The sequence below is a fragment of the Ovis canadensis genome, chromosome 6 (genome assembly GCF_042477335.2).
Source record: "Ovis canadensis isolate MfBH-ARS-UI-01 breed Bighorn chromosome 6, ARS-UI_OviCan_v2, whole genome shotgun sequence".
NCBI classification, from domain to species: Eukaryota; Metazoa; Chordata; class Mammalia; order Artiodactyla; family Bovidae; genus Ovis; species Ovis canadensis.
This window is the reverse complement of record NC_091250.1, coordinates 61464976-61492489: the sequence shown is the minus strand read 5'-3', so window position 1 is coordinate 61492489 and position 27514 is coordinate 61464976. Positions and strand designations below refer to the sequence as shown.

The 27514-nt window shown below is 41.5% G+C and overlaps 1 protein-coding gene across 1 annotated transcript in view; it reads left to right on the top strand.

The window, feature by feature from the left end:
• The window catches only part of SEL1L3 (SEL1L family member 3), a 110657-nt gene extending 94262 nt beyond the window's left edge, over positions 1-16395 (top strand). The window contains exons 18-24 of the mRNA XM_069593789.1: positions 127-217; positions 350-434; positions 1541-1650; positions 5851-5978; positions 6807-6909; positions 6992-7064; positions 15258-16395. Of these exons, the coding sequence (XP_069449890.1) occupies positions 127-217; positions 350-434; positions 1541-1650; positions 5851-5978; positions 6807-6909; positions 6992-7064; positions 15258-15397 (730 nt within the window). The 3' untranslated portion in view covers positions 15398-16395. The remainder of the gene's footprint in view (positions 1-126; positions 218-349; positions 435-1540; positions 1651-5850; positions 5979-6806; positions 6910-6991; positions 7065-15257) is intronic.
• Positions 16396-27514: the final 11119 nt, after the last annotated feature.

The window sequence follows — 27514 nt, the reverse complement described above, 5'->3', positions numbered from 1 at the left end:
AACTCATGATTTTGTGCTTTTAAGAAAGCTGCTTATTTTGTGCCCTCTTATGTGCGAATATAAAGCTCTCTGTGAATATTAGTAAGAGCCACTATATGAAATTTATTATTAATCATCTATTTTTAGGCACGAAGCTTTGCTGTATTATGTTTTAGCAGCAGAAACTGGAATTGAAGTGTCACAGACAAATTTAGCACACATCTGTGAGGAGAGGCCAGTAAGTAAATGTATTCTCCTCAGACTAGAAGCTCTAAGGTTAAGGATAATGAATTGGGTTTTATGGAGGCGAAATCAGTCACTTGGCCAAAATATTAATGAGGTAACTTTTTCTCCCCCTTCATTCCCTTAGGACCTGGCCGAGAGATACTTGGGTGTTAATTGTGTTTGGAGATACTATAATTTCTCTGTTTTTCAAATCGATGCTCCTTCATTCGGTATGTATAGAGAAACGGGTGCTGAATTGAAGCTTTGGAGGCTTTTAATCTTTGGTAACAGGGAACATCTAACAGCTTTGTGTGAAGTGTGGTATTTCTAAACAATTAAGAAAGAGAGTGAGAAATCTCGGCTATTAAGGTCTTGCCTAAACTATGCTCTCAATCTCAAGCAGTGCATTTCTCTTCATCCGTCGTCTACTGAATGCTTAGAGCCACCATTTTCTAAGGAATCAGTGAGAATTCTTAAGAGAAAGCTATTCTGGAGAGTCCCTGGGCCAGCCTTTTACCCTTTTGCCCTCAGATGGATTCCCTGTCTACCTGGTTCTGCTCTGTGTGATAGGAGGCTGACCCTCAGGAGCTATAGTTCCCAGACCCGTTTGGATTTGATTAGTTTCAGCCAATGCGAGGCACAGGCAGGAAATCTCAGGGTAGGAGGAGATGAGAAGCCTAAATATTTCTCCACTTCTCTGTCTGCTTTGGGCTATATCTCTGCCAATGGCTGCATTTCCATGGTCCCAGCTCCTGCCTGGCAGTCCATCCTCTGTGGTCTCAGCTGGCCCCGAGTTCTGGGAAGGTTGTAGCTTCCTGCATTGCTAATCTCTAGGCTGCCTACTCTTTCCCATTTGCCCTTTCAGCTCTTCCAACACTCGTAGCCAGTAGCAAAATCCCAGTTTTGAATGGTCCAACATGGATTCTTTTTCTGATTGGACATTGAGAGATACATACATTCTTAAAATTTTTCCTTAGAGAAAAAACAAAACATATGGCTTAAACAGAGTAAAGACATGCTCATCAATCATAAAACCCAGGCAGTAAAACCTTGATACTCCAAACATCCTTGGCTGATTGGACTGTGGGGTTGCAGACTGATTTTCACTGGGTAGTCTCCATGTAGCAGAGCTACCCAGCCAAGCAAGAAAATGTGTCCAGAAATGGAGAAATGCAAAAGCCATTTTCCCTCTCCTAACAGCAAGGAAACCTAAAGATGTGTCTGTATTCAGATTCTGGTGGGAAAAATTTGAAATAATGCAAAAGAGCCATTCTTCTAAAATATCGATCTGAAATCAAACCACTCGACAAATGGACCTGTAATTCTTGTCCTGCAGCATATTTGAAAATGGGAGATCTTTACTACTATGGCCACCAAAACCAGTCACAAGACCTTGAGTTGTCTGTGCAGATGTACGCCCAAGCAGCGCTGGATGGAGACTCACAGGTAAATAGCGACAGAAATGAGCTCCTGGTGGTGCTCATTCCTGAGGTTGCAAATCCACTTCTCATGCATTTTCATGAGCCCCTCACTACCTCTCTGAGGCCACTAATCAGCATGGCAAACCTTTATCAAGCACTTACTATGTTTCCCACACCATTCTCATAACAGTCTTGTGGGAATGGGGGTCAGTGGACCTATTTTATAGTAAAGAATGCCAAGATTGTGACAAGGTGATAAGATGCTCAAGGCTAAACAACCAGGTAATAGATGAAGCAGTTAGAGCCTAAACCCAGGTCTCCTGACTCCAAACCCAGGAGTCTTTCTATCAGATTCCATCAGACTAACTCCCCAGGTAGAAACTCAAGCAACTGCAAGTGGTCAAAATGGGAAGGAGTTTACTTGTATAGCTGAGTCAGTGCTTTAGTGATAGGACTTTATTCTCAGTGACCTTTTTTTTTTTCAGGAGAGGGGGGACTTCTTATTTTGGAATATTTCTAAGAGTTATAGAAAGGTCACATAACCATAATACCAGTATCAAACTAAGAAATTAGTGTTGACTATACGGCAGAAGTTATTTGGATCTCACTACTTTTTCCACTGATGTTACTTTTGCGTTCCAAGATCCCACACTGCATTTAGTTGTCATATTTCTCTAGAGTTCTTCCAACTGGGACCATTCCTATCTTTGTTTGTCTCTCATCACCTTGGTACATCTGACGGTTGCTGGTCAGATATTTTGTAGAATGCCCCTTGGTTTGTGTCTGTCTCTTGTCTCATGAATGTGGAGTTTATGCACTGGGGCAAAGATAGCCCAGAAGTGATGTGTCCTCAGTGTATCATATGAGGCATGCATGATGTCTTATTACTGGGGAGGTCGATCTCGTTCACTCAATGAAGGCGGTTTCTGCTGGGCTTCTTCCCTGTAATGTTAATATTTTTTTCTCTTTCTAATTTATAGATATTTGGGGAAGGTACTTTGCGACTACACAAATATTCTATTTCTCCTCAAACTTCTGCCCACTGATTTTAGTATCCTTCAGTAAATCTTGCCTGTAACAATGTTCAGGCAACCAACTGTGGTGTGCTAATGATAATTTTCTGTTTCTCTCGTTCCTTCTATATTTGCTAATCAAAATGCTCCTGTAAGGACCTAAGGCCATTTCATGATGGAAGTTAGACTAGCTGTTACTGTCTTATGCCACAGATTTCCGGTGTTGTGATTTGTGATCTGATCACAGAGCAAAAGTTGGAAACCTTCCTGTCTCAGTCTCTTTTTCTGGACCATGCCACTCAGCTTTTGAGATCTTAGTTTCTAAGTTCCCTGACCAAGGACTGAATCTGGGCCCTTGGCAGTAACGGCACAGAGCCCCAGCTACTGGACTGCCAGAGAATCCCCATCTCCGTCTATTTTTTTTTTTAAAGGAGGTGCTATATTCCTTTTACCCATATCTCTCTCACTTCACAGTTATTTGAACATAGAAAGTCACTCAAGTACTGAGTCTTGATTTTCTCATTTGTGAACTGGGGATAATAATAGCATCCAAATCATAGGTTGCAAAGATAAATGAGATGCTAGATGTAACGTGCCGAGCCCATCTCTGAGTACGCTCAGTGGACATGATCTAGCCTATATTATTATTATTTCTTCTGGAATAAAATAAATTTTGCTGCTAAAAGGATTTGCTCGAGAGCCAAACTCCCCTAAATGACATCTGATTTTACTCAAAAGCAGGTCTGGACCTAATTTTTTTTTTTCCAATTCTGAGTTTTTATTTTTCAAAAGATAATGTTATAAAAACATTAAAGAATAATTTTTAAAGAGAATAATATTGAAGAATGCACCCACAATTCCATGTCAGGGGGCTTTATTCCTTTGGTCTTTTTTTTTCTATCAATTCCTTCAGTTTTCATGCCTTTCTGAGTCCTGGCCACAGGCCAGTGGGTCTCTGTAATGGTAACTAGAGCACATGGGCCACTTGAAAAATCTGCTCCTTCTCACATATTTCAGGAATATGTGTATCCTATTGCCTAATCTCTGTAATTATTACTCTTAACTACTGCCCCATATTCTGTTAAGCTGATAGAATGTAATTTATTAAGTTTTATCTTTTCATGGACACTTATTATATCTTGTTCACTAATTTATTGATTGATTTGACAGATGTTTATGTAGTCCTGCTGTGTCTTAGATACTGCTTAGTAGTGGGGGCATAACATTAAAAAATAGACAATATTTTTGTCTACTAAGGAAGTCTATTAAGGAAGATGTGAAGGTCATTTCCTATTGTGTTGCAATTATAGTAAGTACTACAATGAATGTGTTCGTATTTCTACCTTTTACCTCCATTTGATTAATTTCTTTATAATCTGAGAAATGGTATTACTAAGTCAAACAGTCTAAATTGTTTTATGGCTCATAATAATAGTATATTGCCGATTTGCTTTCTGAAGTTGTTTCCCAATCAATATATCACCAAGCAGTACTTAAGTATAAGAGGATAACGGAAATCACATCAGCGCTGGATATTTTCACGGCTTAATTTTGCTAATTGAATAATACAAGTTGATCCTTCTTGTTTTAAATTGTCTGTATTTGACCACTGCTGGGGAGGGACACTTTTACATATACTTATATATGATAATTTATTTACTCTTCATATTTTCTTATGTGAATTCTCTGCTCTTACTCTCTGTCTGCTTATCTATTGGAGTTGTGGTATTTTTCAATTTAAATTATAATTAGTTCTTTATACATTTGGCCAATAGATAATGAATTTTAAGCTATTACATTGCATATAAATATTTCCCTAGTCCGTTTTCTCATTTATTTTAACCATGTTGTTTTTCCATTGTTCAAAGACTTTAAAATTTTATAAAGTCATTTTATTCTTTTCTTCGAATACCTCATTTTAAGAGGACCTTCCTTTCAAAAAGTGAAGAAATAGTCTGTTTTCTGCTTGTGTGTGTGTGTAAAGTTTAAAGATGCCTTATACCTATAACTATCAAGAAATTATTTGTCAGCACAGTGGAGCTTCAGATTTGGGACCGTGAGTCCTGTCCGCTTGCATCTGGATTCCCTTCCCAGCTGTGTGACATAGGGCAAATTCCTTAACCTCTCTGTGCCTCAGCTTCCTAGTAACAGTAATATACAGGGTAATAGCGCCTATCTTGATTTGTTGTTATGAGGATTGAGTTAATATACATAAAACAGAACCAAGCCTCCTATACAACAGCACTCAGAAAATGCTGGCTCTGTTATTTTTATCATGATCATCACTTAGCACGCTTGTGAGACTCCTGCTGTTTACAAACCAAGGGTTGGTGATTTTTATTTAGAATCAACTAAATGAAAGAGAAGGGAGGATATAAGTCATTAAAGTATGACTTAATTCTTTGAAGGGCGACAACTCTTTGGAATCTGTAAAGCCCTAATGATAAGTAATGCATCATTGTTTATTTCTTGGGCTGGCCATGTGCTCAGCTCCTGCTGGATGGTGCATCTCCTCCAGGTACTGTAATAGCTGTCGTTCTTTATGAAGCATCTCAACCATCAGGCTCTTAACTGTGCAATTTTATTGCACCTGCACAGCGTAATATGGTAGTCCCTACCTCTGTGGGTCAAGAAGATGTTTAATAAGGGAGAGGTAGGGAAGCATGCCAGAGTAGAGGATTTGTGCCAAGAGGAATCAGAAGAGGAGACTTTCCTCACTAGCCTAGGAAAGATGAGTCAAACACTCATACACGACCCTGTGCATCAGAGACCCTCTCCTCTTGGAACATCAGCCGTGAGCAGCGCCCACAGCCACAGCTTGCTCCATTTCTGACATGCCGATGGTGACCCAGGGTAGTAATGTAATGATGCACATTGCCTTTGACTGGATGTTCTGGTTTTGCTGATAACTCAAAGGCATGTTTTCCAGAAAGTTCTGCCTTGAGAGAGTGAGCAGGAGGACAGATTGCCCCGGTTGACTGGCTTCTGAGCAGATGGGACACTGCAGCCTCTGAAAGCCTCCTGGTTCTCCTGCAAATAAGTTTCTCAGATGCATATATTTAGGGAAACAATTTATCAATGAAGATGACAAAGCCATCTGGCTCTAAAGACTGAGGAAAAATCCAGAGGTTGTAAAAGTTTATATTCTGAGGAGTGTACGTCTAAGTTTTATTATAAGGAAAGAATGAGTTTGCTTTCTGGCTTGTTTTCAGGGATTTTTTAACCTGGCACTGCTAATAGAGGAAGGTGCTATAATCCCACATCATATTCTGGATTTCTTGGAAATTGACCCAACAATCCATTCTAATAACATCTCCATCCTCCGGGAACTGTATGAAAGGTGAGTTCAGAGCCTCTTCAGTACGGTGACTTCTGGAGGAGTCCAAGTGGGTAGTGTTTGCTTTTTAGCTAAAGTTATCCTTATTCTTATTTTTTAAAGTATTAGTGTTAGTTGCTCAGTTGTGTCCAACTCTTTGCGACCCTATGGGCTGTAGCCCACCAGACTCCTCTGTCCATGGAATTCTCCAGGCAAGAATGCTGGAGTGGGTAACCATTCCCTTCTCCAGAGGATCTTCCTGACCCAGGAATCAAACCCTAGTCTCCTGCATTGCAGGCAGATTCTTTATTGCCTGAGCCATGAGGGAAAAGCCCCTTATTTTCTAATGTCAGTGGTTATAGAGGGCCCAGGATTTGCTTCAATTAGAGAACACACAGCTGGACCCAAACTTAATTCCCCTTTCTAGTATCTGAGGACTGAGATACAGAATGTGCTTGATCTGAAGTTAAAATGCTGACCCAGGTTTTCCATGAGAGTGGAAAAAATAGTGTCCAATTAGATGATGCTTCTGCAGATAGAGAGGTATCCCTGTGTCTGGACTTTGGACACTCAGACAAAAGTGTTGCTGGCAGTCTACATGCTGCAAGGTCTTCCTTGAAATGTCTTTTTTATAAATGATAAGACTGACCTTTCCTGAGATTGTTGCCTGGGTGTCTAGTATTTCCAGGTAGGCTCAGACTCCTCAGAACTGCTTTATTTCTTTTTCCCCTCATCTTACGTGTGCTCATTTGACCCAAAACAGAAGGACATGGGTTTGAGGATCTGCAAATATTGGCAATGCTACCAACGTCTTCCAACACTGTCAGGATGCCCTGTGCTGTTTGTCTGCAGGTGCTGGAGCCATAGCAATGAGGAGTCCTTCAGCCCCTGCTCCCTGGCCTGGCTTTACCTTAACCTCCGGCTGATCTGGGGCGCTGTCCTGCACTCTGCACTGGTAAGCAGCCGTCTCCCCCAGCCCTGCCCTCGTGGTCCCTGCCTTCTATCAATCATCTGACATCTGCTTCGGATGTTTGCAGATCTACTTCCTGGGAACCTTCCTGCTGTCCGTATTGATCGCCTGGACTGCGCAGTATTTCCAGTCTGTCTCAGGTAAAGATTTACAAAAAGCTGGGCCCATATAGAAAAAAGTAGTGATTCTTTTTCCCTACAAGAAAAATGACACTTTCCCCCCTTGGCCATGCTGTTGCCTTTTGTTAGGAGGGTCATTCACGAAGTGATGGTTACCCCTAGGGCTATATGGTAATCTCTGGCTGATGCAAGTCTCCAAGCACTGTATATTTTTCAAAATAAGCAAGGATTTAAAAAAAAAAAATAATAAGGTGTTTAAGAAATTGAACAAAAATGTCTACTCCCATTGAAAATATACCTGCTATCAAAAACACTATGGATTTCCCAGGTGGCACAGTGGTAAAGAATCCACCCACCAATGCAGGAGATGTGGGATCAGTCCTTGAGTCAGGAAGATCTCCTGGAGGAGGAAGTGGCACCCCACTCCAGTATTGTTGCTTGGAAAATTCCAGGGGCAGAGGAGCCTGGTGGGCTATAATCCCGGGAGTCACAGCGTCAGACAAGACTGAGCAACTGAGCGCACGTGCACACACATCAAAACTATCCTTTGTGTGTCTTAAAACCCAGTTCCAAGGCTCCCTCTGGCACAGAGTCCTCCTGTGCATCCCAGTCAAGCATGCGGGATGATAAAGAAGCTCTTGTGATGAATAGCATACCCAGTCACTTAGATTCAGAGGGAGGGGCCGAGAGGGCAGTGGAGCCAGCGTTCTGTCTAGTGCGGCTTCCACTAGTCAGTAGTTCTTTTCTGAACTAGGGTGGGGCAGTACTTCTAGCTGGGTTTAGAGTCCAGGCTTATCGCCTCATTAGCTGTGTGACTTATGGACAGTTATTCACCTTCCCGATCCTCTAATTTCTCATCAATAAAATAAAGTTATAGCAGTAGCTACTTCTCAGGGCTGTTAGGAGGGCTCAGTGAAAAAAAATACTCATGGTACTAAAATGACAACTGTAGTTCAATGTTAGATGTTATGTTTGAAAGTGAAAGTGAAGTCGCTCAGTCGTGTCCGACTCTTTGTGACCCGTGGACTCTAGCCCACAAAGCTCCTCTGTCCATGGGATTCTCTAGGCAAGAATACTGGAGTGGGTTGCCATTTCCTTCTCCAAGATGTTATGTTTATTTGAGATATAAAACCCTCTTGGTAAAGTTCGCTGTTGTGTCTGTCTTTCCTATGAACCATAGGCTGAGTCAGAGGAAGGCCTTGGTCTCATCATTTATGATCTCACACTTAGTAGGTGCTCAAATTTGCGAACCCTCTCAGTGGAGAATTCCAATTCCCCACCACCTGGGAAGCTACACCAGGACCGAATTATGCACGAAGACCAACAGGGACATTTACAGATGGATACATTAGGACTGGACATGGCGTTTGAGCATCGGCACAGCCGTTGTTTGTGTAGCAAATAATAAAAAGCAAAAGGAGTGCATTTCAGCACATATTCGATGGTGAGATGGGAAGTCACTCTTCTGAGAGGCTAATACAGAGTCATTTTCCCTGATTACCTGAGGAGGTTAATAAGGAACCATCAAAAACCCTTCCAGGTTTGATGCCCTGTAGCATGCTGGCTGATAAATTTTCCTCATGCAAATTCTGTCCCATCCCTAAATTTGTTGCCAGGTAGAGCACATTTATTTTGCATCTTGTCAGTGTTTTCCATTTCAAATTATCTTTGTCATTTTTACTCTGTAGAAATATTGTTATGATTATTACAAATGCAATTCCGTTAGAGGAGCTGAAAATTGTCTTTATGATTTTATGCCAGCTGGTCGCCATGAAAATTCATGGGCTGGTAGAATGGCTTTTATCAGAAGTCGTCTTTTTTTCCTTTCTCCGTAGCGTCATTATCAGTCCCTCCACATTCCACTCCCTGTCCCTCCTGCCTTTTGATATGTTTTCCCCTTCTTAGGTATCCTTTGCTCTTTCATTCTCTTTTTTTCTTCACTTTTTTCAAACTCTTTCACTTGCTCCTTTATATATACATACCTCTTTCCTTTGGTGAGCACTGGAGAAGTCTGAATAAATTTAATTCTATGCCCTTCATTTTACAGATGGTAAAATGGGGGCTACAGGAATGACGTGGTTTGCCCAAAATCACAAAATAAAATCCAAGAAAGGATGTAGGGCAGCTGACACCTGAGCTTTTTCACACTCACAACACTTTACAGCAGGGGCTACCATCTGCCTCTGACCCATTGTCATCTTACATAAGATGTATTTTTTAACACATTTTCTGGTACCCTGAAATGAAGGACAAGTAACCTGCCTATATACTTATTTTTTAAAAAATACTCTAAACAGCGATATAAAGAAGAAATAAAAAAGAAAGCAATTATAATAAAATTACACGTATTTCAACATGTATAGCCTAGTCCTGTGCTTCTTAATTCCAATGTGCATAGAGATCAGGCATGGATCTGGTTAAATATAGATTCTAGGTCAGTCAGTCTGGAGGTGGCCTCTGAGATCCTGCATTTCGCATAGGGTTTCAGGTTGCATCCACAGAGCTATTCTATGGATCATACTTGGAGTCACAAGGGCCTAGAAGTTTAAAAAAGAAAAAAAAACTTCTAGGTATTTCCAAAACATACTCCCACGGGGTACCTACCAGCTCTGTTAGGACTAACCTTGACTTAAAATATGTAGTAAATTATTTCCATATTTTTAAAGTCTTCAACATAAGTGCAGATTTGTCCCTAGTTTTGAAATAAGAGGGTACTCCATCAGTGATTGGGCGATGGGGCAAGGGGGGATTGGAGCACAGAGAAGAAGAGAAGCACTGAAGGGGGTCCTGAGAGGGCAAAGTTTCTGCCCCAGGCACCTCCTGGATGAGCCAAGCTCCATGAGCCGCCGCACGAATGGGATGGATGTAGTAGGCGCAGGTGGTAACCCTGACCATGGTGCCGCTGGTGCAGGAATGCAGCCCGGATGCTGACACCCGGAGTCCAGAGGGACAGGATTTGTTGCGCTCAGAGCCCCCCTTAAGGTGGGTGGGAGGATTGTGCTGCAAGTTAGGGATCTTTGTCATTTTGTGATTTGCATTTTTTACTGTCAGTTGTTTTTAAAAACTAATGATTTATGGCCAGACCTTTAAATTGAACTGTCCATCCATTTTGCGTTCAGCTCCAGCTACCTTCATTTTCCTCCTGGGTTTATTCGCTTTGTGATATATAGTCAGCATTTCACTGTGTTTGCCACATTAAAATGTCCTGCATTCAGAAGGCTAGCGGTGCGGGACAGTAGCTGACAGCACGGGCTGCTGAGATTCCGGCCTGTTGCTAGCTGTGTGACCTTTGGCAAGGGAGGGACCCTTTCTGTTCCTCGGTTTCCCATTCTCTAAAACAGCAGAAGACCATCTTATTTACAGAGCAGAAATAGAGACACAGACATAGAGAACAAACATACTGATACCAAGGGGGGACGGGGTGGGGGGAGAATGGGATGAACTGGGAGATCGGGACTGACGTATACACTACTGGTACTAAGGATAAAAAAGATAACCAATGAGAACCTGCTGTATAGCTCAGGGGACTCTACTCAGTGCTCTGTGGGGACCTAAATGAGAAGAAAATCCAAAAAAGAGGGGATATATGTATTTATATAGCTGATTCACTTTGCTGTACCATAGAAACTAACACAACATTGTAACACAACTATACTCCAAAAAAATTTTTTTTAAAGAAAAGAAACAAAAATAAATAAAACAGCAAAAATAGTAGTACACCTACCTCGTATTGTAGTTGAGAAAGCCAAATGAAAGAACATAGGGTTCTTTAGGACTCAAGAAATGTTAGCTGGTAGCTTCCTAAGGAGTAATGGTCTCTGGGACATTTTCCTTTCAATTAAAGCATGCTGACACCAGGTAATTCCTACACTTAAAGAGCTTGTTTACCTCAGTCAGTATCACACTACTACCAGAATCTAGCATGCTTTTCTTTGCTGTTAGACTCTTTCTAAGACATAAAACTCGTTTTCAAAAACCAGCTGAACAAAGATACCGATTAGTCTAGCAAGCATACCAGAATAAGTCCACAAAAAATATTGTGTACACACAGTAGATCTTTTTTTTTCCTTTGAGGGAAATTGTTTTTGATTCCTAGCTTGCATTCCCCCAGTTGGCTCAATCTTTCTGGAAGCTGATGCCTCCCAGGGACGTGCTAAGGTCCATGGGTCTTGGGTGGCACTAACCACTCAGATGACCACCAGTCTGATAGCAGAATACACACTGATCTGGGCCTACAGCGTCCTTCCGGGTCCTTCAGCTTTGCAGCTTCTGAGTCATCAATGAGTCCCAAAGCTGATCACCATTAGCCTTTCTTCCCCCAACTCTTCCTTTCTCAGATTGCTGCATGGCAAGATGAGAATTCCACTGAGCTATACCCCTAGCCAGGCTCAGCCTCTTTCTCACACTCCAAAAACCTCCTTTCCCCACCTCATTGCATCTCTAAAGTACTTTTCCTCTTCCCTCCCTGTCAAAGATGCCAAGCATAATTGCCTTAATAGACTCTGGCTTTGGGGGGGAAAAAATCCCAAAGTGTGTCTGGGAGCACCTCAATTTCTCTTGTCACAAATCTCCCCTAAGACCAAAAAAAGTATGGAGCCTGGCTGCCTAGTAGAAAGTAAAAGGGAGAATAGAGGGAGGCAATGTAATGACCAGTTCAGAGAAAGTCCTGCCTTCCTCGGATTAGTGTAAACTTTATGTCTAAACATAGCACACAGGAGAGAGCATCTGTAGAACTCCCGGCTCCGGGCATGACACAGGGTCACCTTTGGAACCAATGTCAGCCAATTCAAAACATTCATAATTTAAGCCAACTCATCCGTTTCCCCTAAGTAGTTAATTTAGGGGTCTTTTAAAAAGAATAAGATGATACGAACAAGATTAATTAAACCTTTTCCTACTCTTTCCCTGTCCTCTACATTTCCAGTTAATGAGGTTTCTTCTAAAATTACAGTAAAATGTCACAAAGTGGTGCTCATGAAAAAAGCAGTAGCTTCAAAGTCAGAGTGATTTAATGGTGAAATTTTACTTTTCTCCTATCTCATTACCCTTGGTGCCCTACTGGTATCTTTACTCATGAGAAATGTTTAAATGACATGGATTTTCTACGTGGGCTGGGCCCTGCTGGAGCCAGAGGCTCAAATGAGGTAGATTTAATCTTCAGATTTTCAGAGTTTCCCTCCCTCACCTCCTTACCCGCACCTACCTCCCCTGTCTTTGTAAATATTCAATTATCTCCCAATTCACCCAATATATTCTCTACTATTCTTTTCTTTGTGCTCACATCTGGTGAGCTGGCAAGCAGATATTTTTTCTACAATGGTCCACGACAGAGGTTGGCGAACTTTTTCTGAAAAGGGCCAGATAATAAACATTTGGGCCTTTGAGGGCCATCTCTGTCACAGCTATTCAACTTTCATTACAGTTCGAAAGCATTCATTGGCGATACTGGAAAACAAATGATGAGGCTGGTCTTCAATAAAATGCTACTGTGGACATGATGATTTAAATCTCATATACTTCTCATATATCACAAAATAGTACTGTTGATTTTTATTCAACCATTTCTAAATGCAAAAACCAATCTTGGATTGCAAACTATACAAAAACAGGCAGCAAGTCACATTAGGTCCATGGACTGCAGTCTGCCAACCCAGGGCCAACTCTTGATTTTTCTCACTAATGAACAGGAAATGGTCCCCCAAGCAGCAAATAATCCAAAAATCACTTCTATTTGGCTCTGGAATGCCCTCTGCAATTTTTTAAGCAGCATGCTGGTTTTCCTGGTTACCTTGATTCTAGTCCGGTAATCAAATTAGAATGGATTCCAGGTGAGTGGAGACAAAGAGGCCATTCTAAAATTGTGACCCACTATGGGGGACAGGGCTTGTCCAATGATTGCAAACTCCTGATGAAAATGGAAGAGTTCTCACATGGATAATAGCAAATTTACTGCTGAAACACTGAGCATTTTTATTACGTTCTAACAAGATTTCAGTGGTGGCAATGCTAATTATGCATTCTTTCTACATTTACACATTGGCACTTTTTTGTTTTAATCAGAAAACTGATTGCTGATTTATCTTGTTACCATGGTGATTTAAACATTTCCCTGAGCTTGAAATGGAAAAATAGGTGACTTAGTACTTCATTAACTTCCTCAGGGGATCATCAGAAGGATAAATCTTTGGGCCTGAGAAGGTTTTGGACACCATGTGATCCAAGCCCCTCAACTTACAGATGAGGAAACCAAGGCCTATGCGATTCAAGCATCATCTTAGGACTGAAATGTCTGCCATTTCAGTATCTACCCCAAAGTTGCCTACTAGTGATTGATAAATGTGATTTGCCTAGAACAGGTCTCCTGACTCCAACAAACAGTCTTTCTACCGAGTCACTGGGTCTCACAGTCCCTGCCATGCATGGTTAGATCACCTGCCAGCATGAGTGTCATCATTACATAACACCTGGGCACCACCCCCCACCCCACACCACCATCACCACTGTGTTGTTCTTTCAGAACAATCTCTGGATTCACAAAGTCTTCTGTAGATACTGGAGGGGGCTCCTTGAAGAATTCCTTTACATCTTCAAAAAGGTCAGAGGCTTTGGAGCCCATTCCTGATTTATCTTGGAATAGCCTCTCAGAGGTGGCAATCTTGAAGAGTTTATCTAGAGGTCAGATGATCAGTGTCTGGTGGCATCTTCTGCAAGTTGGTACATTTCAAGATGGACATTTGGGAACCTTTAAAAAACTGACTCAAGGACTGCAGAACTGAAGAGCACTGCTTAAAGGCAAACTAGCCATTGTTCCCACAAAGCATGGCCACTGTACTAGCCATATGTCATGCTACCCCCATTTGACAGAGAAACTGCAGCTCAGAGAGGTTAAGTAACTTGCCCAAGATCGCTCAGCAACTGGGAACTGGCAGGACCATGTGACTCCTCGGTTTTCTGGCTTCAAATTTTAGCTATTTTCATAAGCTCTTGGGGTCTAAAAGTGAGCCATAAGCATCCCAGAAACAAATGCTTTCATCAGTCCTGCCAGCCAGGCCCCAGAAATTGATAAATCAACACATTACCATGGTTAGCCAGGTCACTAGTAGTATTAGCTAACATCTAATGAGTATGTAGACAAACCAAACACTGCTTTAAAAATGGAATATACATTAATTCATTTAATCCTTATGACAATAAGGTATAGATATTCTTATTTTGCCCATTTTTTAAGAGGAAGAAAGAGAGTGGGTAACTTGTCCAAGGTTACATCACCGATTAAAGGCAGGGCAGCCAGGTCCCAGAGCCCAGTTTTATGGATGGACCAGGATATATCTCAGCCTCAGTGCCTAACGCAGGTGTGTCAGCCTTAGCACTTGTGATATTTGGAGCTGAATCACTCCTTGTTGATGGGGGCAGGGGAGGCTGGCATAGGCATTTTATGATGCTTAGCAGCGTCCCTGGCTTCTGCCTACTAAATGCCAGTAGCACCTCACCCTCCAGTTGTGACAACCAAGAATGTCTACTGACGTTGCCAACTGCCTCCTGGAAATCAAAATTACCCCCACTTGAAAACTATTGACATACAGTATAAAACTTTATAAGCCTCCCTAATCTTTATGGTGGTCCAAGCTTCTTACTAAAGGTAGAATGATAAATAATTAAGCCTGGTAATTATGTTTCCAAAGCTTATATACATGGACTTAAATAAGTCAATTTAAATCAAATTTGGTATATCATCCAAATGGAATCAGAATATGAATGAAACCAACACTCTTTTCTGATTGATTGTTATAATCCATAGCTTGCATTGCATCAACACCAAGTGGAAAAAAAAAAAAAGAGAGAGAGAGATCTGACCGTAGAAAACATAGACCAAGAGTTGTCTCTCCCTTCCGTCCTTCCTTCCATCCCTCCACCTTCATTCCTTTCTTTTCCTCTTTTTCTTTTTTTCTTAATATTTACCTGGAATTCGCAGCATAATTTTAAGACTTAGACTCCCAGAGATCTTTGTATATCTATTCCAATTGCCATTTTATGGGAGGAAACACCAAAGTCCAAAGAACCTAGATAATGGGTCCAAAGTTGCTCATCTGTTTATAGTATCAAGGCCACTAGATGAGCAGCATCTCTTCTGGCTTGCTAGAGTCCAGGTGTGGTTGTGTGTCCCATACATACTGTTTTGAGGATTCAGCATGTGTTGTGCACGTGTCTCTGCAGCCAGCAGTTCCCACCTGACAGCAGCCCGGGCCTCCGCAAACCCTACAGACCCCCCTGCAAGTCCAGCTGTGACTCCAACGGCAGATGCCTCCGCTCAGGACCAGCCCACCGTCACCACCAGTCCAGAGCCACGTGGATGAACTGTGTGATCCAGGTCTCTCCAGATGAGAGAGAATCCTTTCAGCAACTGGTACTGGAGAGCTGTGGCTGGGGCATTATACACCTTAAATGTCTTCTCAACTGGATGCAAATTTTGCACTTGGTGTCTTTTTTTTTTTTAATTAAAGAAATACCCAGAGCAGACAGTGGTTATACCAAAGGTTATCAAACAAATACAAGGAGCATCCTAATCACAGAGGTGTGTTGGGGAGGTTAGCTGGGTTATTCTGGATGTCTATGCCTAATGATTGTGTGTACAGGGAGTCAGAGTTTGCCTTGTGGTGTATCCAAATCCTTATACACTGAGGTGCATTTTAAGAATCTTAGCCCCTTGTTCATTCCATTTTATTAAAACAACAGAAAATTGTGACTTCTCTACCAGTTGGATAATATTTGGTATGCGTGTTTGCCACTGCCCTGCTCCTCACAGTCCCACGGACAGACTTCCATTTGACATCTAAGACCAGCATTTCTGAGGCACCTTGAAATGAATAGGTTAAGGCTGGAAACACAGGAAAGGCAATGGCTTTGTAAATGGGTTTACATTTTTCTCCTTGATTTTTTCTAGGGTCGTAATGCTTCCAAATCAGTTAATGACACTGTTGGATGTCATTTACTTTTCAATTGCAATCCATAAAATAACATTTAGAAAACTCTTAGTATTTAAGTGTAGTATTTTCCATGAATTACCCATTAGAATAGACTGGCAGCAGTGGAAAACGCAGGAAACAAGACTTTAGCTCATAGTCTCATTCCCCACCCATTATGCCTGCCTGCATCTGCGTAGGGGTGTGTGTGTATGTGTGTGTGTGTGTGTGTGTGTGTTTCTGAGAAAGAGAGAAGAAGAGAAAGAGCCAACTGCCCACACTGTATGCTGCTAAGGTAGTAAATAAATCAGTAATGCAATATTGTGGGTCCAAACTACTCTTTGCACTACTTTATTTACAGTAGTAAATAAAAATTATTTTTATACCATTGACTCCTAGGAAGTGGCTGCTTTTTTTACTTTTTTGTAGTTAACTGTTGTCATCGTACAAAGTCCTAAAGTCCATACATTCACCTCAAGGAGGCAAAAAGAAAAAGTCCCCTTATGAGAGGGATTATTGCTGGTAACCATTAACGTTTGTGGATAGAAAGGTGGCAGGAGTCTCCTCTCCAGGGAGCCTGAGCTCAGGGGCTGGGCCCTGTGATGTTCACACAGTATCAGCTGTTGTCTCAGGGCTCTGCTGTTGTGAGGCTGGGTTTCTATCAGTTCTAGGCTAAGTCTGTAGCCCATCCTTTTACTCCTCTGTGTACTGTTCTTGTTTTAGCAAAGACTGTCTTTCCTGCTTGTGAAAACATTAGGCTTTGGAGTCAGACAGCCCTGGATACAAATTCTGGTTCTGCTGCTTACTAGCTCTGTAATCTGGGGTGAGTGATTAACCTCTCTGAGTCCCAGATTATTGTTTTACAAAATATTGGCCATATAACCCACCTCTTTGGCTTTTTATGAGGCTTAAGTGGGATAACAGGGCTTCCCAGGTGGCCTAGTGACAAAGAACCAGCCTGCTAGTGCAAAAGACTCACATTCGACCCCTGGGTGGGGACGATCCCCTGGAGAAGGAAATGCAACCCATTCCAGTATTCTTGCCTGGAGAATCCCATGGACAGAGGAGCCTGGCGGGCTACAGAACATAGCGTTGCGAAGAGACAACAGACACAACTGAAGTGCCTCAGCACACACGCAATCAAGTAGGGTAACGTGTAAAACTCTCAGGACGGTGCCCTGAACATGATTGGTTGTTATTTATATTAGAAAGAGAAGTTGAGGGGGTCAGATCAAGGGCTCTTTGGTCCACCCAGATGCTCTTCATGGGAAACACGCCTGTTCTCCAGCTGCTGGGAACACAGGCCACGGACAGTCCATAGCTGCACTCCTCACTGGGGATTGCCATCAGTGACAGGGATCTGCCCAAGGTAAAATCTTTGCACATGCAGCTCAGGGCCAGTGACTGGTTAATGTCGGGAGGGAGGGTTTCACAATCTCAGCACTCCTGACATTCGGGGTCAGGTGCTCCTTTGTCGTGGGGTGGTGGAGGAGGGTTACCTGTCTTGGGCATTGGGATGTACTTCAGCAGCATCACTGGTGTCTACCCATTAGAAACCAGTAGGGCGTGCAGCTCCCCCAACACACACACCCCCTCATAGGCCAATTGTTACAGCCAAAAATGTTCTGACATTGCCAAACATTCCTTAGAGGGTAAAAAAATCATCACCCCTCCTTCACCTTGAGAGTGATTGGTGTAGGAAAACAAAGGCTCCTGGCCTCAACTTGGAACAGTCCTTGAAGGGCCACCCCAGCTTGAACACCACTTTGATGGCACCCTCATTCTAGCTCAAATTCTCCCTCTGCCCAATTCTGCCCTCCTTGTTTTCACATTAGATTTCCTGACATCTCCTATAAAGGCTCCTATAAACCTTTCCACACAACCCTGCACTAAGAATCTGTTTCCAAGAAACACAATTATTTCAGTCTTCTAGAGCTGCCATGTCAAAGTAGCACAGACTGGGTGACTTAAGCAACAGAACTTATTTTCTTGCTGTAGGGAGACTGGAAACCCAAGATCAAGATGTCAGCAGGGTGGTTTCTTCTGAGGCCTCTCCATGGCATGTAAGTGGCATGTCTTCTAACGGTATCTCTTTATAGTCTTCCTTCTATGTGTGTCTGTGCCCTGATCTCCTCCTCTTACAAGGACACCAGTCCTATTGAATCAGGGCCCTTCCTAATGACCTCATTTTACCTTAAATATCTCTTTAAAGACCCTATCTCCAAATGTGATCACATTCTGTGGTATTGGAGGTTAAGACTCTAATATGTGAGTTTTAGGAGGACACAATTCAGCCCATAATACCAACCTAAAACACCATGGGGGTTGATTAAGGTCCACAATATGGACTCTTGGGAGGTGTCCTGATCTGAGACAGTTGCCCAAACTTGCTCATCTCAGCTGATTCTGGAAAGAACAGGAGTGGTTCCAGAGCCAAACCACTTCCATCACTTCAGCTGAAGCCAGTAGAACGAGAGTAAAAGTGTTAGTCGCTCAGTTCTGCCAACTCTTTGAGACCCTGTGGACTGTAGCCCACCAGGCTCCTGTCCATGGAATTCTCCAGACAAGAACACTGGAATAGTAGCCATTCCCTTCTCCGGCGGATCTTCCTGACCCAGGGATTGAACCTGGGTCTTTTGCACTGGAGGCTGGATTCTTTACCACGTGAGCTACCAGGGAAGCTAGTAGGTCTTCCATCAATTCTTGTTCCAGCTTAGACTCCTGTTCTCTTGAGAGTTCTCGGACAGTATGATGTAGATCCAGCCTCGATCTCCATCTTCTCTCCTTATGTTCTAAACTCAGTTCCCACAAGTCTGATGTCCATGCTGGCTGGAATAGAACCCTGCACAGTGAAGGAAACAGGGCCTGGGTTTGGGGATGGGGGTTGGGGTGAGAAAAAGGAATGGGAGGATGGGGTCCAGAGGTGATACACAATTACTTCCCTATTGTCCCCTCTCCTTGGGACATTCTTAGGCCAGAGGGTGAAGTTCAGTAGGTTGTCAAACAGATCTAGCACACAGATGTGATTTATTTTGTCCACCGAATACTTTAAAAAATTCAATTATGTTGTTATCTTAAAGATTTTAGGCTTTTCCTAGAAAAATCTACAGATGTGAAAAAACTGCACTTTCATTGCTATGTGGTAAGAACTGGCTGGAGCTGAGAAGGTCTGCTCTTTTTAGATAGATCTTGCGCTTTCTGGTTTGCCCCCGTCTCCACCATTCCCTGCTGTTTAAACTTAACCTACATAGGTATTTGAATTTATGATCCATGCTTTGGACTTTCTCTTCATGCTTAAGGACTATTTTGACAAGTTTGAGACAGACCTCCAAATGTCTCTACTGCCTAATCACTGCAAAGCCCCTGGGGAACTGGGGAAGTGGCAGTCTTTCTGCGGTCTGATAGAGGGAGAGGCCAAGTTGCGAGTCATATGAAGTCCCAGTAAATTGTCCAAAATGTTGTGGTATAAAATGTCAACTAAAAAAAAAAAAAAAAACACAGTATTTTCGGGAATTCCCTGGCAGACCAGTGATTAAGATTCCATTCTTTCACTGCTGAGGGTGTGGGTTCAACCCCTGGTCTGGGAACTAGGATCCCACAATCCTCATAATGAGATCAAAAGATTTTTCTAAAGATTAGCGTTTTCCTACACCAACAAATAACTAAATGATAAAATATTAAAGAATTATATTTGTTAAAAACAAATATTTAATAAAATAATAAATATTGTAACTTAAATAGTTCATTTACAATAGCAATACAGTTATAAAAAGGATAAACAAACATGTCTAATAATTAACAATGAATTCAATAGATCTTTACCAAGAAAAATATTTTAATTTCAAAGTATATAATGGACTTCCCTGGTGGTCCAGTGGTTAAGAGCCTTCCTAACAATGCAGGTTATGACCAACCTAGATAGCATATTCAAAAGCAGAGACATTACTTTGCCGACTAAGGTCCGTCTAGTCAAGGCTATGGTTTTTCCAATAGTTGTGTATGGGTGTGAGTATTGGACTATGAAGAAGGCTGAGCGCCAAAGAATTGATACTTTTGAACTGTGGTGTTGGAGAACTCTTGAGAGTCCCTTGGACTGCAAGGAGATCCAACCAGCCCATTCTGAAGGAGATCAACCCTGGGATTTCTTTGGAAGGAATGATGCTAAAGCTGAAACTCCAGTACTTTGGCCACCTGATGCGAAGAGTTGACTCATTGGAAAAGACTTTGATGCTGGGAGGGATTGGGGGCAGGAGGAGAAGGGGACGACAGAGGATGAGATGGCTGGATGGCGTCACTGACTCGATGGACATGAATCTGAGTGAACTCCAGGAGTTCGTGATGGACAGGGAGGCCTGGCATGCTGCGATTCATGGGGTCGCAAATAGCTGGACACGACTGAGTGACTGAACTGAACTGAACAATGCAGGGGACATGGGTTCGATCCCTGGTCTGGGACGATTCCACGTGTTTCGGGGCAGCTGGGCCTGTGCCCCACAGCTACCAAGACTGTGCTCTGAAGCTGGAGTCAGGGAGCTGAAACTACTGAAACTCACATATCCTGGAACCTGTGTCCCGCAACAGGAAGGCCACCGCAATGAGAAGCCCAGGCACCAGAGCCAGAGAGTAGCCCCTGTTCACCAAAACTAGAGAAAGCCAGCATGCAGCAACACAAGCCAAAAATAAATAATGGATAAACATTTTTTAAAAGTGTATAGAGAAGATATAAATAAAGCCATATACCAAGTTCATGGGTGGGATAACAACATAAAAATATGTCAATTTCCTCATAGTTGATATATAAATTCACTGAAATTTTAATCAAAGTCCTGATTTTGTGAGAAACTAGCAAACTGATTTTAAAATTTATATGAAAGAATAAAAATCCATGCATAACTAACTAAAAAAACAAAAGTGAAGTGCATTGACCTACCCAATATTATTATACAACAAAATCATAATAGCAGAAATAGTAGGGTGATGATGCAGGAACAGACAAATGATTCCAGGTGAAAAAATGGGGATCACAGGAACCGACTGGATTTATATGGAAATTTGATGTGTGATAAAATATTATCACAACTCGGTGGGACTGAGAGTGGAATATTTAATAAATAGAGTTAGGAAATTGGCCAATCATATGCAGAAAAATAAGATTGAAATTGTACCTCATGTCCTTTATTTTTAAAATTCAAAATAAATTAAAAATTTAAAATAAAAAGAACCGCAAGGCTAGTAGGAGAAATTGTAGGAGAATATTTTACACATTTTAATAAGGAAAGATTTTTTAAAACAATATATAGGTTTTCCCTCTTCAAAAATGAAGGATTTTTATTCAGAAAAGTCTACCACAGCCAAAGTTGGTGGATCAGTGACAGGCTGGGAGAAGGCATTTGTAACATCCAGCGCTGCAAAGGGGCAATATATAGATTGCGCTAGGAATGTAGGTTAATTAACCACCACACCAAACAGAAAACCCAGTAGAAAAAATATTCAAAACCTATTATCAGGTAATTCATAACTGAAGAAAATTTAATCACTTACAAACAAAGAGCTGCTCAATCTATCTTGAAGTCAAAGAAATAAAACTAAAATTAAAAGGTATAACTTCATAGCCATCATATTTGCAAGAAGGAGAAAGACATGCATATGGGAAAATAGTAACTCTCATTCTTAGTCACTAGGAGGGCAAACTGGCAAGCAATATGGCAGCAATGGTGAAATTAAATATCTATAGGCTCAGCAAACACTCCTGAGTATGGACTCCACAAACTGCACAGGTCCCATGGGGAATATATATGAAGGAAGATGTTCTTCACAGCAGTACTGAGAAAGCAAGGTGATGGAGCAGCCTGGATGCCCATCAGTTGGAGAATGGATATGATGGATGGATGAAGTGTAAAACAACACACAGTATCTGATAATATAAAATACCTAGGGATAAATTTAACAAAATTTTATGAAGTCTGTATTCTGAAAACTAAGAGCATCACTTAAAATTAAACAAAGAGAAAAATTAAACAAACTGAAATAAAATGGAGATATATACCATGTTTATAGATTAATAGACTTAATATTTTTAAGATAGCAATCCTTTTTGAATTGGTTTATACATTCAATGCAATAATAATCAAAATCTCAGCAGGATACTTTGGTAGAAATTGCCAAGTTGATTCTAAAATTTATATGGAAATGCAAAGACGTGGAATAAAGAAAGCAATGTAAAAGAAAATATGTAAAAACGAATGTAAGAACAAAACTGGAAGACTGACACTACTTGATTTTAAGACTTATCATAAAGCTATAGTTATTAAGACAGTGAGTGTCATACTGGCATAAAAATAGACAAATAAATGGTAAAGAATAGAGATTCCAGAAATTTCCACACACATGCACATGATTTTCAACAAAGTTGCAAAAAAAAAAATTATCTGCCTTGGAGAAAGAAAGATGTTTTCATAAAAACAACTTAATAGTCATAAACAAAAACAAAACAAAAAATTTGATTCTTCCCTTACACCAGATATAAAAATTAAAATTGGTCATAGAATGTACACACTAAAATTATAAAACTTGTGGAAGAAAGTGCTGCTGCTGCTGCTGCTAAGTCACTTCAGTCGTGTCCGACTCTGTGCGACCCCATAGACAGACGGCAGCCCACCAGGTTCCCCCGTCCCTGGGATTCTCCAGGCAAGAACACTGGAGTGGGTTGCCATTTGCTTCTCCAACGCATGAAAGTGAAAAGTGAAAGTGAAGCCGCTCAGTCATGTCCGACCCTCAGCGACCCCATGGACTGCAGCCTTTCAGGCTCCTCTAGTATCCTTGAATTTGGCAAAGATTTTCTTATGTAAGACACAAAAAAACATGAATTATAAATTTAAAAAATCAGTAAATCGGACTTGACCAAAATGTAGGAACTCTTGCTCTTCAAAAGACACTTACCCAGTGAAAAGGCAAGTTACAAACTGAGAAAATATATCTGCAAAAAAATGTATATGACAGAGGACTTGAATGTACCATATGTAAAGAATCCTTGCAACTCAATAATAAAAGACCAGAAACTCAATGCAAAAACAGAAGAAACAAACTGAACAAAATAACCTCCTCATGAAGCTGACTTCATGAGGGCAAATAAGCAGACCGAAAATATACTTTAATGTCATTAGTCACGATGGAAAGGCAAATTAAAACCTCATTGAAATACCACTGCCTATTCATTAGATTGGTAAAATTCAAAAGACTTATCATAGTAAATATTGGCAAGGACATGAAGCAGATGAAACTCTCATTGACTGCTCACACGTGCGTGCTCATCAGTCATGTCTGACTCTATGCCCAGGACTCCCCTGTGTTTAAGTTTGAGGATCAGTCCTCCTGGGGACTTGTTTTAGTTGCTAAGTCACATCTGACTCTCAGGCTCCTTTGTCCATGGGGTTTTTCAGGCAAGAATACTGGAATAGGGATCATTTACCGCTGAGCTACTCGGGAAGCCCCTCATTTACTCATCATGGGAACGTTGCTGTTGTTCAGTTGTGTCCGACTTTTTGCCACCATGTGGACTGCAGCACTCCAGACTTCCCCGGCCTTCACCTCCTGGAGCTTGCTCAAACTCATGCCCATTGAGTCGATGATGCCATCCAACCTTCTTGTCCTCTGGTGCCCCCTTCTCCTCCTGCCTTCAATCTTTCCCAGCATCAAGGTCTTTTCTAACGAGTCAGCTCTTCGCATCAGTTTTTAAGTTTGACGGCAAAAAGTACTGGAATGCAATATGGGAATGTAAAATGATACAATCACTTTAGGAACTAAGCTTGAGGAATTCCTTAAAAAGTTAATAGTACACTTCCTAATTTAGTGTTGCCAGATAAAAGACACAAAGTTAAATTTGAATTTCACATAAACAGTGAAAAAATTTAATTTAAGTATGTCCCAAATGGGACATATATATACTAAAGAATTGCTTGTTTATCCAAAATTCAAATTTAATTGGGGTTTATATATTTTTGTTTACTAAATCTGGCAACTCTACTTCCCATACAACCTAGCCATTCCATTCCTAGTTATTCACCCAATAAAACATGAAAATACATGTCCACTTGTACACCAGTGTTCAAAGTGGCTTCCTTTGTAATAGCCCTAAACTAGAGACAACCTAAATGTCTATGAGCAAAAGAATAGATAAACAATCTATGGTATAGTCATAAAATGGATTACTAACCAGTAATAAAAAGGAATGGACTATTGATACACACACAAAAAATCATGGATAAATATTAAAGTAATTATGCTTAGTTAGAGAAGCCAGATCCTCCCCCCCAAAAGAGTACATATCAAATTATTCTTCACATAAATTTCTAGACAATGCCAACTAATCTATAGTGACAGAAAGATTATCATTGACTGCCTAGGGCATGTAAGGATTGGGATGATATTAGGGGGAAAGATGGTTTTTGAACTTCTCAGAGTGATAGATAATTTGTTATCTTGATTATGATGATAGTTTCACTTTGTTTACCTATTTCAAAACTCATCAAGTCGTATTCTTTAAATGTGTGCTGTATATTGTAGGTCAATTATACCTCAGTAAAGCTGTAAAATTTTATTTCTAATTTTCTTTTATTCTGATAAAATAGTGTGTGAGACTTTAGGAGTTAAAATAAGCATTCTACTTACTTATAGACACAAAATCCACAAATACAAGAACTAAAAACCACAAGTGTTAAGGTGAAATTTGAGTTAATATTCACAAATATTAAGCCAGTGTATTTTAACTTTCCCTATAATTCATCTTCCTTTGCAGTCTTCTCTCTCATAGAGAGCCCTGAAGCTTATAATCAGAAGGTAGAAGAAAGCCAAAGTATTTGGTTTCAGATTAACAGAATAATGGACTAGCAAATTAAACCTGGTAAGGGATGAGTTTCCTACAGTTTTTAGTATATCAAGGGATAGGTTTGGAAGACTAGTTCATAGATCTTTCTATCAGTAGTGTAGAGACAGTGTCTCTTCCATTTGTGACAAATACATGCTATGGTTGAAAGAATATAATAAAGTAAGAGAAAAATCCACTCTTTCTAGCCCAAAGAGTGGTGGGGAAACAGAAAAATAGGGTCTGGAGGAGGAAGACACATGCCACAGTTCTCCTTTTTTACATCCTCTGGAGTCTCAAGGGGGATTCCTATGTGGCTAAGTTGTAAAGAATCTACCCGCAATGCAGGAGATACAGTTTCAATCCCTGGGTCAGGAAGATTCCCTGGAGAAAGAAATGGAAGCCCACTCCAGTATTCTAGCCTGGGAAATCCCATGGACAGAGGAGCATGGTGGGTTACAGTCCATGGGGTCACAAAAGAGTCAGACATGACTTAACAAGTTCCCAGGAGGACTGACTGTTAAACTTAAACACAGGACAGTCCCAGGGCATAGAAAGATCTGTTCTGCTTCTGTTGGAAAGCACCATGACCCCCTGCCCATAGCTGGGGCACAACCAGTGCCTGCTTGCTGTAGCCAATGGAGAGGAGCCTGAGTTTGGTTTCTCAGTCTTGCCAGCTTTCTGTGTGGTTAGGTGTCCAGAAACTTTTACATGCCTCAAGGGGATCACGTGGAAAGTCACTGAGGGTGCTGGCTGTCAAGACCCTAGCAAGCGCTGCAGCTACGGAAATCTTTAAACATCATGAGAGCCAGAAGTGAAGCCCATTAATAAGAAGATGTTGGAGGGGATGTCTGGAAGCAACGCTTAAGACAAGGGAGGAGACCACAAGTTTACTGAAGCAGGTGTTAACTTCAGAGCTTGGCCCAATGACTAGACGGTGTGAAGACCTCTTACATATTACCACAAGCATCTCACTGTGAAAAGAAAATCAAAATAAAGTTAGTATTGCTAAGAGAGCTCTCTAAAATGGCGCTGGGAGGTTATTAAGGAAGTGTGACTTAGGCACATCAGCCTGGATGAAATCTAACATTTTGACCTGATGAAGTAACCCAGAAAAACTGCCAGAAACTCAAGATGCTTATCACATCTTTACCCTAAGATAACTCATGACAGTCACCACGTTTCAGACCCCTACCCTAAAACAATTTGTGATTCCCTAAGGCAAATATTTTCAGACCCAGGTACAGAGTCAGTCACAATTCATACTAGGTAACTTTTAAAAACTTTGTGGCTTTTCAAAGTCCCTCTTTCTCATCTTTGGAAGACTCCTTCAGGTTCCCCAAATCTGGGTCTCCTAAATTTTACTTCTTAAGACCCTAAATAAGCTCTTCTTATTTGCAGTCTTCTGATTTATTTTTTTGACACCACAAACTCCAACACTGATACCATCTTCCAGAGGAATAATGTGTACGTGGGTGGGGGAAGGGAGACTCTGAGAGAGTAGGCAATTTGCCTAAATTAAACTACCCAATGGCACAATGTTAGTTTATTTCACTGGAATAAATAGTTTTCTGACCCTACTTCTCTAACCACCCCTTCCAATACCCAAAGGACCTACACTCAAAAGGAAATCTAGGTTACAGACAAAATGAAAAATTTATATCCAAAGCACATGAATGTAATAAATTTGTAAACCATTACCAAGATAAGACAAGAGATGTTTCAAGGCATTCAGTGCTCAAGGGCAATAGTGGTAGCCCATAAATGAAAGATAAATTCAGAGGTGGGGCTGACTCATGCAGGATGGGCAGAATTGGGGTCAAGCAGATAGGATGGGACACATCAGATGAGAGGGATCTCATGAACAAGGGCCCGGAGGTGAGGGTGGGCAATGGAACAGAGAGCTTCTGCCGGGCCGGTGGTGTCCTTGTGGGCTAGCACCACCTGGGAACTCAGCAGTGAGTAAGCTCAGATAAGGCAGGCCCTGAACTTGCAAGTCCAGGCCTGGACTTGCCTTCTGGAGGCTTTGCAAAGAGAAAACCAGAGGAGACTTCCCTCGTGGTCCAGTGATCAATGCCTGGGGCACAGCAGTTCTATCTGGTCAGGAAGCTAAGATCTCACGTGCTGCTTGGTGTGGCCAAAACAACAACAACAAAAAACCCAAAATGCAGAGAACGCTAGTTGGCTCCTCAATAGGCAAAGAAACTCAAAGTGGCTACCTGATGGCTCTTGGTGTTTGCAGAGGAGCAAAGGGCTTCAACGCATCACTTAGGCCAAAGTGATTCTTAGAGGCACTAGAGACAAGGAAACCAAAGCCTAGCTGGCCCTGGCTAGTTGGCACACTGTAAGGAGAGCTCTTGTTTTTCAGTTTCTGTTCTCTCCACAAAGAAAATGTACTGGGTTGATCTTTGGGAACCAACCTATCTCACATGTCGTGCCATCTGCTGTGGCTGAGTCACTTAGCCTGACAGGACTCCTTGCTGAGAGGTCACAGAACAGAAAAGGGCGTTGGTCCCACTCTCATCCATTGCTGGCAGGAATGCACAATGGTTCACCACTTAGGAAGACAGTGTGGCAGTTTCTTACAAAATTGAACATAGTCTTAACATGTAATCCAGCCGTGGCACTCCTTTGTATTTAGCCAAATGAAC